This window comes from Pecten maximus, chromosome 14 (assembly GCF_902652985.1).
Source record: "Pecten maximus chromosome 14, xPecMax1.1, whole genome shotgun sequence".
NCBI lineage: Eukaryota > Metazoa > Mollusca > Bivalvia > Pectinida > Pectinidae > Pecten > Pecten maximus.
In genome coordinates, this window is record NC_047028.1 from 9740439 (window position 1) to 9759593 (window position 19155).

At 35.9% G+C, this 19155-nt stretch overlaps 2 protein-coding genes across 2 annotated transcripts; one reads left to right on the plus strand and one right to left on the minus strand.

The window, feature by feature from the left end:
• Positions 1 to 9150: 9150 nt before the first annotated feature.
• LOC117342361 (pseudouridine-5'-phosphatase-like) lies at positions 9151 to 13509 on the minus strand. Its single transcript, XM_033904511.1, has 5 exons — positions 13289 to 13509; positions 12061 to 12186; positions 10817 to 10909; positions 10184 to 10416; positions 9151 to 9571 (listed from the first exon to the last, which is right to left on the minus strand). Exons 1-5 carry the CDS (start codon positions 13338 to 13340, stop codon positions 9377 to 9379), a joined length of 699 nt encoding a protein of 232 aa, XP_033760402.1. The 5' UTR covers positions 13341 to 13509; the 3' UTR covers positions 9151 to 9376.
• Positions 13510 to 14265: 756 nt separating this feature from the next.
• LOC117341733 lies at positions 14266 to 19155 on the plus strand. Its single transcript, XM_033903597.1, has 2 exons — positions 14266 to 14330; positions 17099 to 19155. The coding sequence occupies exon 2, from the start codon at positions 17125 to 17127 to the stop codon at positions 19153 to 19155; it is 2031 nt and encodes a 676-aa protein (XP_033759488.1). The 5' UTR covers positions 14266 to 14330; positions 17099 to 17124.

Below are 19155 nucleotides of genomic sequence, written 5' to 3' on the forward strand. Positions count from 1 at the left end.
TTAAAATGAGCCTGGTTGATATCGGATTTCACATGCTCAAATACAGGCGTGGTCATTGTGACGTTAGGGCGACACACAAAGTAGATGTTACTTGAGAACTTTGACCAGTGATTGACAGGCGATCCACCGAACATCCGTAGGAATATACCTGTCAACATAATGTTATAAATCAAAGTATTTAAAAGCAAGCGACAATTGACTAAGAAATAACTAGCAGATACGGTATATACCCAATAGAGGATCTAATTGCTCCATACAACTGTTTCGTCTTTTTTGGGCTCGGCAGTGATGAAAAAGGACCAACGTAAGGAAATCCATAGAAAACGAATATTAAAAGCGTTAATAAGAATGTTGTTTTTCTTCAACTTTACAATAAATCTGGTTTATCGACAAAATAAAAATACATGCCATCGTAGATTATATCGTAGTGATGATAATTGGTTCCAGTAAGTGATAGCGTACAATATGCAATGGATCCGAAAATAGATATATGATCATTGAAGTAATAGCGACAGTCAAAGTCGGATACCCACGGTTAATTGCGCCACGCTTATCACCCATGGGTCAGCTCAGTGAAAAATTCTCATTTCAATGACGTCACTCAAATATAGAAACTAATCAACATAACAGTTTCAGAATAAGAACTCTTCAATTTATAGGTGAACATGCATGTAACAACATGTTGACACACGGGTATCCGACGATACGTGACGGTACAAAGAAGTAAATTTTCAAATAGCTTTCCGCCCATCTTTAAGTAGACACAAGTGAATCACAAAATATCACATCACAAGTGCAGATATAAAAGTCATATTAAGATAGTAGATTAACTACGGAAATATCGTAGAGTTTGGAGAGCGTGCATTTGCTCGGTAGAGTCAGGATGGAACAAAAGACAATGATATTGAACGATTGTACAGTAGACAATATTCTTAAAGGAATTACAAAGGTCAATTGTTTGTATCATTAAACTTTATCCAATGCTTTACTCAAACTTTAACCTAAATCTCTTCTGGAGGAGGGTCTAGCGTTAAGTTATTTGAGGACAAGTTTAAACATTCGTTACCAACACTTACCGTCCTTATAGGGATTTACACTAAACATGGCTACTTCAGAACGTCCCCAACAGGTACAGGCATTAGATTTAGCATCCCGCTGTATCAACAAAGATTTATGATAAAATATCACTATTCAGTTACAATATGTTAAGTGTATGTTATGGTAAAGTAACATTGAAAGGAACTAATATCAATGAAAATACCAGATGTATAAAACTGATGTTACATTGTATAGGGAAATATTCGCGTTTTATTCGCCTTGTACATATATATGTTGTTTATGTTTAAACATTTTAGCTTTTATCAAACATTTATTTTCGGTGAAATAATTTAAAATGTGTCAAAACTTTGTTTTATAGATATTAGTAGTTATTGTTCCCATTATCTACACCCGACGACTTTCAATCCATTCCAGCAGCTAACAAATCATTACACACAAAGTAATATGTTCATTGTATATGCAGTACAATACATAATTAACCAAATGCTTAAATGTTTCCAATTATAGAATAGTTGAATGACAAAATGCCACCAAAGAACCATGTACCAAATACCACATATAAATATCGAATATCTGATTATAATGATTTAATATGGAAGATTCCAATCTCACGGAACACTTATGAGAATTTAGAAATAAATCGTAGGAAATAACATTTCTATATTGAGGTAGTCTGATCAGCAAGATTAGAACAATAACAATAATACTATCATTTTTACTTTTAAAAATCAGACAAATTTCATAAGGCTAACTTCTAAATTCAAAAAATGATAATTTCACTGATACAGAGAAATATGACTATCGAAAGCGGATTTCAAATGCCCACGTTATTTATAAATACATTTCATAAGAGTGTTTCTTATTCTGTAGACGTCTCTGCGAAAATGCGAAACACAGGAACATGAAAAGAAACCTTGGGATGTGGAATTAACTGTTTCCTGCACCCATGTCCCTATGACATTGATATTTTCTTACCGAGTATATGGCCCGTCTCGTTACATGCCTTCGGAAGTGTTTGTATAAGCCTGTGTTTTGTATAGGTTCAATAGTGCTTATTAGACTGTTACCACTGATCACTGATTACGTGCAAAACGGAAAACGGCCGGTGTTTTCTGTTTTGCTCGACAGACTAGCTGTCATATCTAGATCAAATCAAGGTTACACTAAACCATCAAACGCACAACTGTTTCATTGCTACAGAAACTACAATTACACATAACAGAACATTGCAAGTGTCGATCACCATCGTCCTTATGTTTCGTGGTGTCGTTATTCGATCACATTGACTTGTAACATCTAATGTCAATAAAATGTGTTGAAGTGAATTCATTTTTGCAGCAAAGAAAATTCAACCATAATTAAGGTATACATACAAGGCTTTGCACAGGAATGATGTATGGAATGCCGTAGCTTACTGTAAACTTAAAAAAACGAACTAAACCAGGCGCTTTGGATAGTTAAATATATTTCATTTGATTGACACGCCTGATGGCATATCTTGCTAAGTTACGCTAAAGCATCAAGCGCAGATCTGTTGTAAAAACAACAAGGACATACATAGAGCTTAAAAAGCGCCGATCACCATCGTTCCTCGGGTTCTCCGTATAAATACTGGGTTTTATGTTTTTGTGATTATCAACGTTATAAGCTTACATTGTCTGGTAGATTGTTTACATGTTTATTAAACAACCCATTTATCCCGACCCCTGTATTATTACAAATTACCTAACGAGACATTGCTAGTATCCTCGTTAGGTATGTTTATAATACTTTAGAAATATTTAGAGGAGTTTTTCACTTGTGAGTCTTTTTGTACTGTCCTATACACGTCCATCTCACGTGAAAACGGGCCTACACTAAAAATCTTGGATATATATAAAAGATTAACAGCAGTCAAAAAGGTATATTTCAACATGGAACTTCAGTTATTTATTAGAGGTGGTTTCATACATGGAATACATTCTTTTCAAAGATCTCAAAATTATTCGTGCAATACACACAATATCCATCAGCCAATAGGGAATTCAAGTATCCAATGACATAACTCTAAAGCACACAAAAATGGCCATAGTCAAAGTTTTTAAATCAAAATTGTGTAGATTTGAAAAGCACTTTGCTATGTGGTAATGTAATGGCTCTCTCTTTTATATAATGCAATGGTATTATTTTTCATAGTATTTGTTTGCATTGAATTGGGTATACATTACCTCCCATTATATAGGCAATCTTAAAAGACAATATCAGCAAACGTATTTGGTGAACACGGAAAAATGTCCTTGGCTGAGGTCAGCATTCATCGAATCGAAAAAAAAGGGGGGGGGGTCAACAATATTTACAAAAAAAGTGAGCAGACAATAACACGGGGAAGTTCAGATACTCCTTCACTTACTACAGGTAATATATGGACACAGACTGGTAACTATTTCAAAGTGAATTTCTCTTTACTTACAGATGACCCATGTACTGAAAACGAGAATGCTCATACTGGGAATGAGAATTAGAAATTCGAGATAAGAGTTTTGGACAAAGCAGACCATTTAGGTTATGGCAAATGTACACACCTAATTTGGACGAACTCTTGTCAAAAATAGACACATCCGCATTTCCCCAGGTAATGCAATCATTTGTCATGGTGTTCCACTGAAACAGGAAGACAAAATGTAAATAGGAGTGGTTTAATTTGATATAAATAAATACATCAAATTTTAGATACATAAACATTGTATTTTTGCCAGCAGTCATATCTAAATATAATTTCTTTTTTCTTTTTTTTTTTCTTTCCTTTTTTCACATTATTACGAACATTGCTTCCAATCACATAGAGAATGATTAAAATGTTCATATCACATAAAAAGCACAATATGGATCAAACTTATATTCATAACAGTACATATTGCAATTTACCGGATGTCTATATAAACTTACAGCGTATTTGGTGCCGGTGTCATTGCACGGTTTAGGTAGAACCTGGGTTCCTATGTTTTTACATCTGAAGTTGGAATGTATATTCCACAAGAGTAGTAGAATCCATGCTGTCAATGCTATTTCCGTTTATGATGTAAATATCCTGTTTCCATATGTACGAGCCATTACTAAATATACATGTATATGTGAAAAAATTAAAGAGCAATATATTATCTCAAATATCTATTTAATATTAATATATCGAACAACAGAACCTAAATCACACAATTTGACTTTGTTTCGTTTATTTACCATGCAAGATCAACCAAGAAAATCGACACTAAAAAGAAATTACATATATTAACTCATACGGGATTAAATACGAACAAAACATTATAGATTTCATGGCGATCATCAAAAAAGTACAAGGAGAATAAGACCAGGCATTCCTGACGGGTAAGCGTCTTCTGCTTCATCAACGGAACCCGTTATACAAATCTAGGTCAAATCCGGATTAAATCACAATCTCAAATAAGAACTTTGGTGATGACAACGGCATACCAACAAGCATCGAACAGGATATATACTACGTACTAGATATTACCAACATCATGCAATGCAAATGTTTCGAATGTATAACAATGTTTTATTACTTTATTTTTGATGATTATTTCAGTTTATATCTATACATATGTAAATCTTAAAAGGTCATGACTTTGCTTTTATTATTGTGTAATACACAATACGAGATGACATTGCTGTTTGTTATGTATGTAGAAGAGAAGTAAGTCCACATTCAGAAGCAGAGTTTCTGACTTTAAAACTAACATATCAGACAGGTAAATGTCTACTCACGCCGCTATCAAAGGACTAAGGTCGTAGGATTACCCCGAGTTCGGATCCTTGTATGTGCAGGGATTATCACCGGAAGTAATGGAAATCCCTAAAAAGAAAACAACACATCCAAGCAACACGTTGTTGGCGTGATTAACTGCCATTTTGTTCGTAAACTCCTTATTGGGTAATCTTCTCCGCACTACCTCTGCTCAGGCATATAGTCGGTATAATAAATCTGCTTTGTTTTCTTACTAACTGTACATATATAGACAACAGCTTATCACATTGTTATTTAAGCGATACGACAGCCCAGAATATAACTAGTATCACTTTGACCGTGTTACCATAATTTTATAAGACAATCAAAGGATCATTCCCTAAACTGTGTGACTGATCAATCTCCACCCCGGGATTCTGCCGACGGTTAGATCAAGAACACCAACCGAGGGTTGGATATTTCTGTCACAACATCAAGAGAGTGAATGATTTTTCCCATCACACACTATTATTTACGCAGGCTCCATCTTTCAAATATTTCAAAAATATATTATAAAGTAACACAATGTTGACGTGACGTGAATGAATTTTCGCCGTGACGTCATTGCATTGATTCCGTGATGTCACTGCATTGTTGCTAACACGTGCTATCTGTCATTCCTTAGGGCGGCTGAAAAAGAAATCCTACACTAGGGTTTGTCAGAGAAATCATGACAGGGTAAAACGGGATAAAAATCTGAATGATGGGAGAAACACAGCTCCCCTCAGAACGATGATTTACTTCCATTTATAAAAAAACAGGGTGAACAATTTTATTAACTTGACAAACTTAGATAGTCGGGTTTGGTTTGGTTTTATTTGGTTAACGTCCTATCAACAGCTAAGGTAATTTAAGGACGGCCTCCCGTGGGTGCGATGTGCATGCGTGTGGTGAGTGCGTATGTGTGTTTTGGGGAGATGGTCGGGTGACACAGTGGTAAGACTCTTGTCTTTTGCCTAGGCGGCCGGGGTTCGACTCCCCGATCGGACGTGAAAAGGTATTGGGTCACCTACCCGACCATGTGGGTTATATCCGGTCACTCCGGTTTCCTCCTATGGTAAGATCCCTCGCGCGCTTCTATCCTGCCAAGTAAGCGTGAATAATATAAATTGATAAGATTTGTTTCGCAATTGTTGTAAAATAAATAAAGTTTACATTTACATTTTCTCTCATTTTACATTAACTTGACCAAAAGTAACCAAGTAGATACCTCAATGCGGTACTAAGAATTAACTAATGAAGTGATTTGGTCCAGAAGTTGTAGGACCAATGTGTTTTATATTGCTTACTGTGAAGTCTGTGTTTTAGGCTAGTCAATGTTCACGTTGTCAACACAATTGGAATAAACTTTTTGACAGACAAATTGTAATCTAAATGAATAGTGCAACCACATTTTAGCGATTTTTCAAGTATTTAACATCTGATCCATGTAACAACATTAGAAGAACGTGGAAATTAAAAGGCTTTTGTTATTCAGGCACACAACTTCTAACGTTGATCAAATTTATAGAGCACGTAATTAAGGATATCAACAGTAAACGTTCCAGTTTACAGTAAGGATGTGTTGATATTGGCGTCATGACTTCCATCCATATATGGAATTTATATTCTGTTGAAATTATAGACTGTATCAATAGTGGTTGAGAGTAATTAATGGTATATGGGAGAAAGGCTTTACTAAGGAATACTGTGTCTTCAGAATTTCAGGTAAGCCATCCATCAAACCTTTTGAAGCATTAAATAAGGAAAAGAATCCCGTTATTTGTCAGGAAGTCCATTCAAACTAAACAACCTTACGGACAGATCTAATTAAGTATGCAAGAGGACCCACCCTGTAAAATATCCAAACCTTGACTTTGTGTTTGATGTTTTTACTGGGTATTATACAACTCGCTTTCTTATCAGGTATATAAAGTTTATATCATGCTTTTCATAAATGATGAAAAAAAAGATGCGATTTAAATGATATTACATTTGTATTTTATAATTTTTCAAAGATCTGTTTTTAATCTCGGAGCTTGATATTGCATTACATTTAAGTATCACACTGTTCTATGTTGTTCAGTTACAATACATGTTAATACAGCTAGGATTTACGGCGGTGTTTATGAAGTATACCGATAACCTATATCAAGATATACAGTAATCTTATGCTCAAGATAAAACATAGAGTTCAGCATCAACATGTCATGCTTTGTCAACTTACCGATGTATACTCTGAAACACAATGTTTATAAATTAAAATATTGTCTTAGATAAGTCAGGTATAATCGGATAATCCGGGAAACGCGACAACGTGGATATCATTATTATAAGCATATTGATCTATTCAATATATATATATAATAAATTATGACGTGGGTTCAGTAGGCTGTCAAGAACAATTTAAGATGCCCTGTAACCGTTCTCTATATAGACGTTGTATGGACTCTCCTTGCTCGGACAGAAAGATATGAGGTAAATATGCACGGAAAATCTATTTGTTTTTCTAATTTTGCTGCTAAAACAAATTCTAATAAAACATTCTGACACAGTGTTTTTATTTTGTATATCAAGCAAAAACATACGCATGCTATATACATGTATATAAATAACTAAATGTAAACCTAAAAAATATATATCAATCATTTAATGCAAACTAATTCCGGATTTTTACCAGTCCCGTTTTAATTTTTGTATATATTACTATATATCAAAGTCACTGTAGTAAGTACACTTTATTCACTCACAAATGGAGGCTTTGTCATAATCTTTTTGATCAATAGACAGAAAAGAACTGCTTCATGCATTTGTCATCACTTCTGTCACATTATTTTATACTGATTATGTTGCCTTCTATGAAAGAATTGTTTTCATGTATTATTCACCTATTTGTTATAGCTAAGCTACATACTCTGTATTCAAGTTATGTATATATACAGTCTGTGTATGTAAGTGTGTGTGGAAGTTGTCTTTGTTTCTGTATCATGTGATCACTTTATGTGGAAAATCTGAATAAAAATGTCAAAAGTAAAAATATACCCGGTATCAGAGTCACTTCCACCTTTGTAACTTGTTTAGTTAAGGCAACTCCTGCTATCGCGTTACATTGATATTCATAATACTATAAACGCCATCAATGAAGGCAATTGCAATCAACTTACATATATCAATAAAATCTAGTCGGTGATTAAATCTTTACATCCTGTTTAGATTACACCAGTGTTCCGTAAGTAGTATACACGATCATATCAATACGCTTGTTTCCTACCTAGAAATCAGCATTCCCAGGCGTAAGTGTTGACATGTGCTTTTAAAGCTACCATACAAAGCTTTGGATGGTTATTCAGTTTATAACAGTTGAGTAGCAAAATGTATGAAATTGCACCATTTCCCCATGTTTCAGGAAGTCTAGCCACAGCTTTATAGCATGCTCGACTGATATCGTTCCAAACGAGATATATTGGACGGTTCATTGACAGAAAACGTGGTCCTTTCACTAGGCCGATTTGTTACAATCCTGGATAATATAACTGGTGCATCGACAGAGATGACCTGTGAATGATACCTTGCAGAAATGGAGATTTTTTTGGAACAATTGTTTGGGACAAAAACGCTACTGAGATATAAAGAAACTACACCAAATTCAACATTTGATATATATTGCTGCAATTTTGTCCCTATTATCTCGCTTTAAGCATTCGTGTTTTTACCTGGCCAAAGCAATTAAAAGATTCTTTGTTATTTGTTATATGGTATTATGTAAGATCAACTTAATTTTCATTTTAGAAAGATAAAAACAGAATGTTTTAAATCTTTGTTAAAGAAAATTGATTTCTGAAAAGAGTTTTTTTCGGGATATTCGCTAGTCAATACAATACATTCGCAAATATTAATCACCGCGAAGATGTTAACTGTATACACAGTGTGTTACTGCTAACCAAGAAAATGCGGAAACAAGTTGATGAGAGTCAATGAATATAACGTAGTTCACCGTACAAATACGATGATTTCAAGAATTAACCAGGGAGGTAAAATAGTATTCTGACATTTTGACAAATAAGTAAAACGAATCCTTTTAACGCATAGGATCTAAGATATATCCTCACAAAAACACCGCCCATGTTCATTAATGCAACTATGTAATATGTAAAAAAAAAAAATAATAAAGGAACAACAGTTTTCTACCTTGCATATTACGCAAAACGTGCGATTTTTGTATGTTAAAAAATCGGCAGGTAATTATTATCGGTACAATAATAATAAGTTGGTGGAAAACAATCGTCAATATCTCCTTAAATACAATCATTGGAGTGAAAATAGAACAAAGGAAGGTATTTCTTAATTCATTTATTCAGCACGAGAGTCGTTTCCATGAAAACCGGAATATATTTGTTCAGATGAATGTCGTAGATCCTATGACTTAAATATTGTTACACAACTATAAACATATGTATTCTATAGCATGAAGTTGACACACATGTATACACAATTAATTGAGGTAATAATGGGGTGACTGAGGTTCTGTTCGGAATCCACCCTGGAGTTGGTCAGATTCTGTTATCGTCCATCCTCACTGTCATACGGGGGAAGCCCGAATTGTTCTGGTTTGAACTGTAAGAGTGAGTCCAGTGTGAGAGTAGCTTTCTCTCTGTATCCGTCTTGAGGTTGTGTCGGGTCCGGTACCCACACACACTGCATTCCTGCAGCATGGGCCGCCATCACACCATTACAAGCGTCCTCCAACACTAGACACTGACAAGGATAGAACACATTCAAATGTACTTATTGTGTATCAGGATACTTTATGAGATACACAGACTTTTTGACTGGAAAGATACGTTGTATAAAGTCGATTGATACATTTTTGGAAAAAAAGTAAGGTCAGGTTTGTAATCTATTCTTATCGATAATCAAATTGCCCTACAAACAGCGGGTTCGATGGTTATTTGCAAAAATATGAATTATTGCAATAATGTATATATTAACATGAAAAGAATGGCTATGTATTTCCGGAATTTGTTAATTCTAAGTATGAATTAACAGTAGGTAGGATTTCAAGAAAAAACGATCTACAAAGTTCCCTCACCGAATGTTAATATGAGATGAATTTGGAGAATAAGCATCAATCTAACTCTATTCTTTAACATATATATTTTGCTTTAAATCAATGATAAAACACAAGGTATAAACAGCACCATATTACAAACCAAAATGAATGATATCGCAATCAATATTGAGAAATATATATATTTTTGTATCTGACAGGGGAAGAACGCGTCATAGTATATATTACAGTAAACCATGATAAATCGGATGTTTTGAAGATCAAATTTATTAGTGAATGTAAGGCAGCATATGAATTACCCTGTTAGAGTCAGGGTTGTCTGGAAACCGTCTGGCAGCAAGTAAAAAACAATCCGGGGCTGGTTTACTGCACGTCACTTCCGGGTCATCACTACTGTAAACAAAATGATGGAAAAGGTCGAAAAGATCTTTGTGACGTGTCGTTTTCAGTCCCATACTTCGCTTACTGGAACCTGTTGCCACGGCGATAGGGACTCCATGTCTGTGGAGATGTCTTACCAACTTTTCTGCACCTAAATGTTGATTATATTATATATAAGAACGACGTATAAATACCAAACTAGTTGCTTTTCTTATCAATTTAATTCAGTGTAGAATCAATTGTTTAATTACGCTGAGAATAATCTAACTTAATATATAAGTAATAGTTACAGACACACAGAGAAGTATTATGGGAAAGACACATCTCGTCATTATGAAATTTTGCCTACAAATGAAATGTACCATTGATAAGGTATATATAATACCAATTTGATAATGTTCTTTTTTTATGTCGAAAGCTTATGATACCAAAATATGTTACTAATATTACCTACTTTTGATATAATTAATTTAAATATCTTTATGTTGATCTAAGCTATCATGAATAAATATCATATCGAAATATTAAAGCAATACCATCTTAACATGTACCTGGTAGTAATTCTACATTAGGTAGCAACACCGCCTGTTGTTTTCGGTCTTCTTGGAGAAATTCCTCTGTTGTGATGGGTAGCTCAAACTCGTCTAAAAACAGACATGTCAAAAAAATCATAATTCCTGCTCGATAAAACAAGGAATAAAGATGAAGACAGATTTATTGAACTATAATGACAGGATTGTAGAAAAAGTAACCCATAATTTATTACTAATATCAAAGTGTTGCTGTTAATTCTAGAATAGATCCTGGATATTAAATGGTATGCATACTTTCTGTTTCAATATTCCGTATCCTGTTATGTTAATCTAGGTGTGATAAATCAACATATTCCTTATAGGAAACGGCATTGATCTGACGCTTTTAAATACCAGAAGGATAAATATATCCCTCTTTCCAAACGAGAGGCCAAGCGAGCTTGCATTGCTCACATGGATATTTCAGTACGCATGGCAAAATACTTAAAGTTATAAAACAATTATTTCCCATCGTTTTGCTGCTTCTCCACTATGGTTTAAACAAAATGTGGGCCAAGTCCTGTTATTCTTCAAGAAGAAAAAGGAGTCTTTTCCCTATTGGGCCCTATCCTTCCGTCTCCAAGGGAGCCATACCCTCGATTTATATAACGTTATATCTCCTTTGACCTTTTGGCCAGGTGAGCTGATAAATCATCAATATTTATCAAAACCAGAAACATGCATATTTCAAATTCTTTTAAATGCAACTGAATATAAAACTTGTCACTGAATCAAAGAAAAAATATATTATCCATCAGTAGAAGGAAAACTTTCTTTGACGCTACTACATAGTAGAACGAGGAACAAGTTTAGTTGATAAATTAATTCATTAATATCCTATCAACAGCAATTTTAAGAACGTCTTTTCCTGTGTGCAGGATGCACGTGTGTAGTGAAAATGCCAAAGATATCCAGCAGTACAACCCATCCGGTCACAATATGCTGACAACGGCCGAACCAGTTGTCCCAGTACCAAGATGCTGAGCGTTAAGCAGGAGTATCAGCTACCTTTTAATTAACTCTGGTATGTCTCAGCCAGTGAACAGAGCCCAAAGCGTCCTTACAGGGGCAAACGCTCAACTAAATGCCAATAGTGAGTCCAAGGATTCATTTGGAAGAGGAAAATGGAATAGACTGTGAATACATTCAAGTTTTGATTTTATTTACGATTATTGGTTTAGACTATTTAGACCGGGTAATGGTATTGCTGTTAAAATACAAACCTATTAGAATTTTCGCCACTTCCGTTTCCTTCTTGCCCATTATTTTACGCTTGACGTCCGTAGATAGTGTCTTGCCGTATTCCTTCATTATCGAGTCATTAATGATATCATACAGTCGCTCTGAATCTACGGAAATATAATTACATCGACTGAATAACAATAAAAATAACATTAACGGAATATATAACCAATTAGAAAATACAAAATATGTGCATAGGAAGCAAACATTCTCAAATACTTCGCTACCCAACTCTTATACTTGACATAGTTTCCCTATCCACGGAACAGATCACTGTAAGATTATATTATCTTTTTGTAAATAATACGTTTACTTGAGGCCATCAATTTAAAGTACAGAGGAAAAGAAAACAATTTCATCGGTGATACATATGTAGCGGAACTGGACCGGGTCGATCATCGGCGACCAGGTAGCTCAATCGGTAGAGCATCCGGCTAGTGTTCGGAGGTCCCGGGTTCGAACCCCGGTCTGGCCGTGCATTTTCCCACTCCTACTACATTTGGTGCCTGTGACCAAACATTGTTTCAAATGAGGTGAATACTTGACAAGGGGATACCCGAACCTGAGTTGTGAAGTCTTCTGGGTCGAAGACTTAAAAAAATAGGAGGGAAGAGTGTAGCGGAACTGGACCGGGTCGATCATCGGCGACCAGGTAGCCCCATCGGTAGAGCATCCGGCTAGTGTTCGGAGGTCCCGAGTTCGAACCCCGGTCTGGCCGTGCATTTTCCCACTCCTACTACACATATACTGTAGGTGGGAGGACAGCAAACTAATCTTTTACTGACATGCTAAGTCGGTCATATGTGTGGGTCAACAGAGAGGTACTCGGTAGTACTAGATAGCGTAAGGACACACGAGTAATAGGGTCTATACCTCGTGGATGTTTGAATTATAACGTTTATCATGAGTCATCAGTCTCCAATCATATGGTGATGAATATTCACATTATGTAAACATACTAAAATCAATATCAACATAAAGTTTGTCAATTCATCACGTGTCACATATAGATAATGATATGTATGCCACCTGACGTCCTTATTTGGCCCACATAACTGTACAGGTGGCACCCTGATCTATCTACAATAACAAACCGACAAAGGTGATATACATATATATAATATTACTACTACATGAAAGACTTAGCTACACGATTCTACATAACACTGACCTAATGTAATCTATATAAGCCTCCAGACCACTACTTACCAAGCAACAACCCGTCAACATCAAATATTACATGTGTGATTGGTAGCGCCATATTTATATCACACGATATTTTATGTCGAAATTAAGTTACGCAGGAGTTACTTCCCTTGCAACGACCTCCGTGCTGAATTTCAACATGCTGACACCGTAGTTAAATGGAGAAAGAATCCAGACATAATACCGCTGTTTGCACCGTTTATATGTTGGTCTGATCCATATTACAATGTATATCAGAAGTATATCTACACATACAAATATGATGCCATAAGTTAACATAGTATTATGGGGTGAAAGTTCATAACTATAAACTTTATTTTTCAACAATTGCGAAACAAACTATATCAATTTATACTTATCATTCTTCATGGGCCGGATGAAAGCGCGCGAATCATCTTCCTGTTGTGTTCTATATGGGAGTATATAGAATAAAAGCGTTGTAGCCAATATTGTAAAATGATACAGGCCAGGTGACGCTCTCGAACGGCTTTGGCATATTAAAGACTCTTCTACTTTCCTTTTCAAGAGCAATTAGGATAGAGGTACTTTTCATTATGATACGTTTGTAACAGTATTTTGTTTTTGTGTGTGTGTATGTTTTTTTTTCATGCTCCCTTTACGTGAAATACAAAAAGAAAAATTCAAATTATATTCAATAATAATGTTTAGATTTTCTTAAAATCATGATTTACATGGTTAATGAGATAAACTTTTTATATTTCAGGACTGAAGTCTTATGCTTAACTGTGCCGTAGAAGGAATAGCACAAAAGGAAAACAAATTACTCTGCACAGACACTAATCTAGCAGGGCGCCGTCTTCTAAAACATCCTATCTGTATGAGGCCGATGCGATCACCAAAGTTACCCCCTTCTTAAGATTCTTTCTATGTTGAATGTCTCGGCACCGACAACGTCACAGACATATCGAATGAGATGACGGCCGTGACCTCATTTCCCTATCCTGTTTGCAGGAAGATCACTGCACCAGCCAATCACGTGTAGGACAAGAAGAAATGGGCACAGCATTTCCCTACTAACAACCATGTAATTGGTTTGATTAATCTTATCAAGGAAACAGATAATAAGTTTTTTTTGTGGTCCCTGCAAAACGACAAAATATAAAGAAAGTCATGATCAGTTATATTGCAAAAAATCCGACATGCTGTTTTGTGAGCCCTTCAAGATACCTTTTCATGATGTTGTTCACAAAGGATGTGATATAACAATAATTGTTGAAACAGACTATTATTGTGAACATCATCAATTCCTCGGTTATAGCAAATACATTATCACAGAGCACCGACCAAAGAGTATTTTGAAAAACAAAAATGCATACATGCAAAAGTCCCTCTGTTGTAGCAGACCACAGTAGGATAGTCTGACCATTGTTGATGTTTGTTAAGCAAATACCTTCTTAATTATGATATGCGTAAAATGGAAAAATAAACTATTATAATTTGTATATTCATTATGAAGTGATAAGTGATTCAGGCTTCACACTTATAAAAGAAAATGGTCTAGAGATTAAAATTTTCAGTGTATTTACACCGCAAATTTAGTTTTGCCTGTAGCAGAAAAACTTGATGATGAACATGACAAAACAAGATTGATTCTGTCTTTGGGATAGATATATTTGATTTCATATATGTATAGTGGCATAGGTATTATGTAGGGTTAACTGGCCATGTTTACGTATCTAGAACATGTGCCATATTTTTCAGAATTGGGCATTTTACTGTACACTGCTACCTATACGGCGACAAATCCATGGATCAGGTATGCACCATGAAACGATGCCAGGAAGTTGGTTTAGGCAGTATACTTAATTCACGTCAGGAATCATCTCTTATCTCGACAACAAAACAGGAGGAGGTGACTCGTAACTCAAAATATGGAAAACAGAGAAAGCGATGGTTGACTTGTCAAAACAATAAAATAAAAGAATGAAATCCTTTATGCAGAACACAAAGAAACTGTGGGACTGGCGTTATTGTGGGAGGACCACGTGGATACCACAGAACTGTGATGTAGAGGGCAGACCGAGACTAGGGCATGTAACGATCTGATGGAAGACTTTGGTAGATCTTTAACATCTGTGAGTATCCAACATGAGATTGATGAAGACGATTTCCCTGTTCTCAGTTTGGGTTACGTCATCGTGGAAAAACCAGAAGAATCATCCGACGTTGTTGAATTCGTTTCTCAAAATGTCAAGTAAAAGAATAAATTCAATATTGCTATTCGTCTGGTCATTCATTTCCTCAGTAAAGTGTTATTTGATGCCCGACGACCGTATCATTGTATGTGATAATGTGCCGGAAAATCTGAAACTTTTTCCAAAAGGGGTAGAAAATTTGGATCCGCTAGGAAATCACGACAGGGATACGTGATACGTTTCAACCAATCATGGGCACTGTTACAAGCATGAGGTATTGCATTGTACAGCAATAAAATACACTGATAAGATAAAGATCGTTTTTTATCAAGCTATCTTAAAAAGTGTATCGCCATTACAACCGAATCATTACGACTCCCTTTACACTCATCTCGTTTACGCCTCTGGTGATTTGGAAGGTTTCAAGTAGGTGTAACGTTTCATGTATTGTTTGATATTAAACCATAATATTGTTGATTATGGTCACACCCCATCTTAGATTGTCAAACATCTGCACATAGACATTGTCCTGGTGTGTGTGTTACTATATATAGAGCCAGGCGATAAAAATGGTTGTGTAATATAACTTTTATCATATTTGCATTACCAACCGGACGAAAATGTTCCGAAGCACACAAAACAAATATATTTGTATACATGTATATGTATATTTGCAAAATAGCACACGATGTGGTGACATCGTTTTAACTTGCACTGTAAGATTTAAAATCAGGCTATTCATCTCTATCTGTACACCATCTAAGATGTTGTCTAATCAATAACAACAGGCCTTCGGCAAAAGAATTATCATCCAAAGGGATCATTAACACAAATATACCGATATTGTTTGTTTATTTACTCACATGCAACTATTTAATGTTTTATGTCTGTATGTGATCGTTTGTAATTTGATAAAGGGGAGGTTTGCCTCAAAGAGTGGACATTTTACCCGCCTGTATTATTTGCACGCTTGTATTGCTACATACAAAACCTTTGCTTTCTGATCTGGTTACCATGACAACCATCGTTTTCATGAGAAAAATTGAATACACATCTGCATATGATCTGTAATATCCCTGTGTAGTTTCATTGAAAATGGTTTACGTAGAGGAATAGGAAGATTTATCTTGTTTTGTTATTATTTGTAACCCATCCGTAGTCAAAATGCATCACTTTTTGTGAACAACCCGTAACGATTTCTGCTGAAAATGAAAGCTTTCCATATCACACTTTATCGAAAAATGCCTTTAACTCGGGAATAACCATTTTGAATAATGATTGAAAGTCAGGTAAGTTTGGATTCGATTAAAATGAAAGCTTTGCACATTATTTAGTTTTAGCAATCTAAAGCTACAAAAATATATTTGTTTCTTTTTGCTTTTTCTGTATTTCTACAATGTTTCATTAAGAATAAATGCAAGAAAAATCAGCTGTCGACATTAAATAGAAATGGGGAAAAGAAATATTCAAATGAATGAAACTCGGTATGATTTTCAGTTATTTCCGTCTTCGTCATTTTTTTGGTAACAATGCTAGCCAGCAAAACTTATCGCACAATACCAGAAATATAGATATCATGTATATTGAATACACATCCAATAATATTGTTTGATATTAGTACCGTAGATAATGAAAATGATGATTTGTTATATTTCAGGTGGAATTAATCTCTTTTGGTACACAATGGCACAAGGATACAACAACGACACTCATTTATCAGCCTGTCGTCTTCTGGAATGTCCTATTTGCCTGGAGCAGATGCAACAACCAAAGTCCCTTCCATGTCTGCATTCCTTCTGTACGAAATGTCTTGGTACCTACATTGTCACCGACTTGTCGGGTGAGATGGAAGACGTAACATCTTTCCCCTGTCCTGTGTGTAGAAGGATGACATCGCCTGTCAATCACAAGGAGGACAAGAAAAAATGGGCACAACGTTTCCCTACTAACAACCATGTTACTAGTTTGATAAATCTTATAAAGGAAAAAGATACTCGGCTTGTTTGTGGACCCTGCAAAGCGACCAAAAATGAGGAAAATAAAGCTCAGTTATATTGCAAAACCACCGACATGCTGTTCTGTGAGCCCTGTAAGATAACTTTTCATGATGTTGTTCACAAAGGATGTGATATAACAAATATCACACAAACACCTCAGGCACAGCTTTGGAAGCAGGTTTCGACCATGGTATGTCGAATACACAGCGATGAGAAAATGGACTGTTTTTGTGAAGATCATATGTTCATCGGATGTAACAAATGTATTATCACAGAACACCGACTCTGTGACGCAGTAACAACGACCAAAGAATATTTTGAAAAACAAAAAGGTAACTCTCAGCTAAATGACATGGAAAAGTTCCTCGATACGGCGTCAAACTCTATGGAACTGATGGTAAAAGCTTTCGACGATCAGGTGGAAACCATTCAGCGATGCCAGGATGTTGGTTTAGACAGTATAATTAATCTTCGGCAAAACATCAAGACTCACCTCGACAAAAAACAGGAGGAGATAACTCAAAAACTTAACTCAACATACAAAACAGAGAAAGAGAAGGTTGACTTGTCCAAGCAGAAATTTAATCGGTTGAATGCCTCTATGCAGGACACAAAAAAAGCGCTGAGGCTGGCGGTACTGCGTGAGGACTACGTGGACACCATAGAACTGTTATGTAGAGGGCAGACCGAGACTAGGGCGTGTAACGATCTGTTGGGAGACTTTAGTAGATCATTCCCGTCTGTGAGCATCAAACATGAGATTGACGAAGACCTCCAAACACTAGACGACTCCTCTGTTCTCAGCTTGGGTAGAGTCGTCGTCGAAAGAGCAGAACAAAAATTACCAGAAGGTGTTGAATTCCTAAAGGTTTTCTCAAAATGTCAAGCAAAAAGAATAAGAACAGTCCATATGGCTGTTTCTACATTCAACGCGGCTCGTCGTCGAGGACAGGTTGTAAGTCGTAGTCGTTGGGGAGTCCCTCAGAAAAGTATTATTTTGATGCCCGACGATCGTATTATCGTAAGTGATAATGAGCAGGAAAATCTTAAGCTTTTCTCAAAAGATGGAGAAACTTTGGGTCACCTTAATGTAGGAGGAGGTCTACAGGACATTTGTCGTGTTGATAGAGACACCATAGCTGTCGCTGTATCCCAGGTCAACACCGGAATATACGTCGTGAAGATACATGATTCCAAATTGTCTTCATTATCAATAATACCACTCCCTCGGCACAACAGCTCTTGCTTTGGTATAGCGTTCACGGCTGGAAAGTTCGCAGTGAGCACACCACGTGACATTTACTGTGTGACTAAAGAAGGCGAGACCAACAAAATTCATTCACTGGAATATGATTGCCATCATATGACATGTGATATACATCCAAATCAAATAGTTGCCAGCTTCCTAACATCCGTAAGTGATCATGCTGTGGTTGCCAGACTGTCCGAGGGATCACAAGAAAATATACTGAATGTCGGAATGGTCCGAAGTGCGATGGGAGTGGATGTAGACCGTGAGGGCAATGTATATGTATGTGGTCAAGCTTCAAACAACGTGGTCCAGATTCCTGCAGATGGGTCAAAGGCCAGAGAACTTCTGACGTCAGCAGATGGTATAGAGATGCCCACGGCTATATCGGTGTGTGAAGACAAATTTGCAGTGACTTATCAATCAGCACAACACAAGAATGAAATTCACGTGTACCAGCTGTGTTGA

Coding starts and splice junctions, on each gene's coding strand:
- LOC117341733 (XM_033903597.1), top strand. CDS start 17,125: ATGGCACAAGGATACAACAACGACACTCATTTATCAGCCTGTCGTCTT.
- LOC117342361 (XM_033904511.1), bottom strand. CDS start 13,340: ATGGCGCTACCAATCACACATGTAATATTTGATGTTGACGGGTTGTTG. Junction 12,187..13,288: donor TGTTGACGGGTTGTTGCTTG/GTAAGTAGTGGT, acceptor ATATTTCCGTAG/ATTCAGAGCGACTGTATGAT. Junction 10,910..12,060: donor AGTGGCGAAAATTCTAATAG/GTTTGTATTTTA, acceptor GTCTGTTTTTAG/ACGAGTTTGAGCTACCCATC.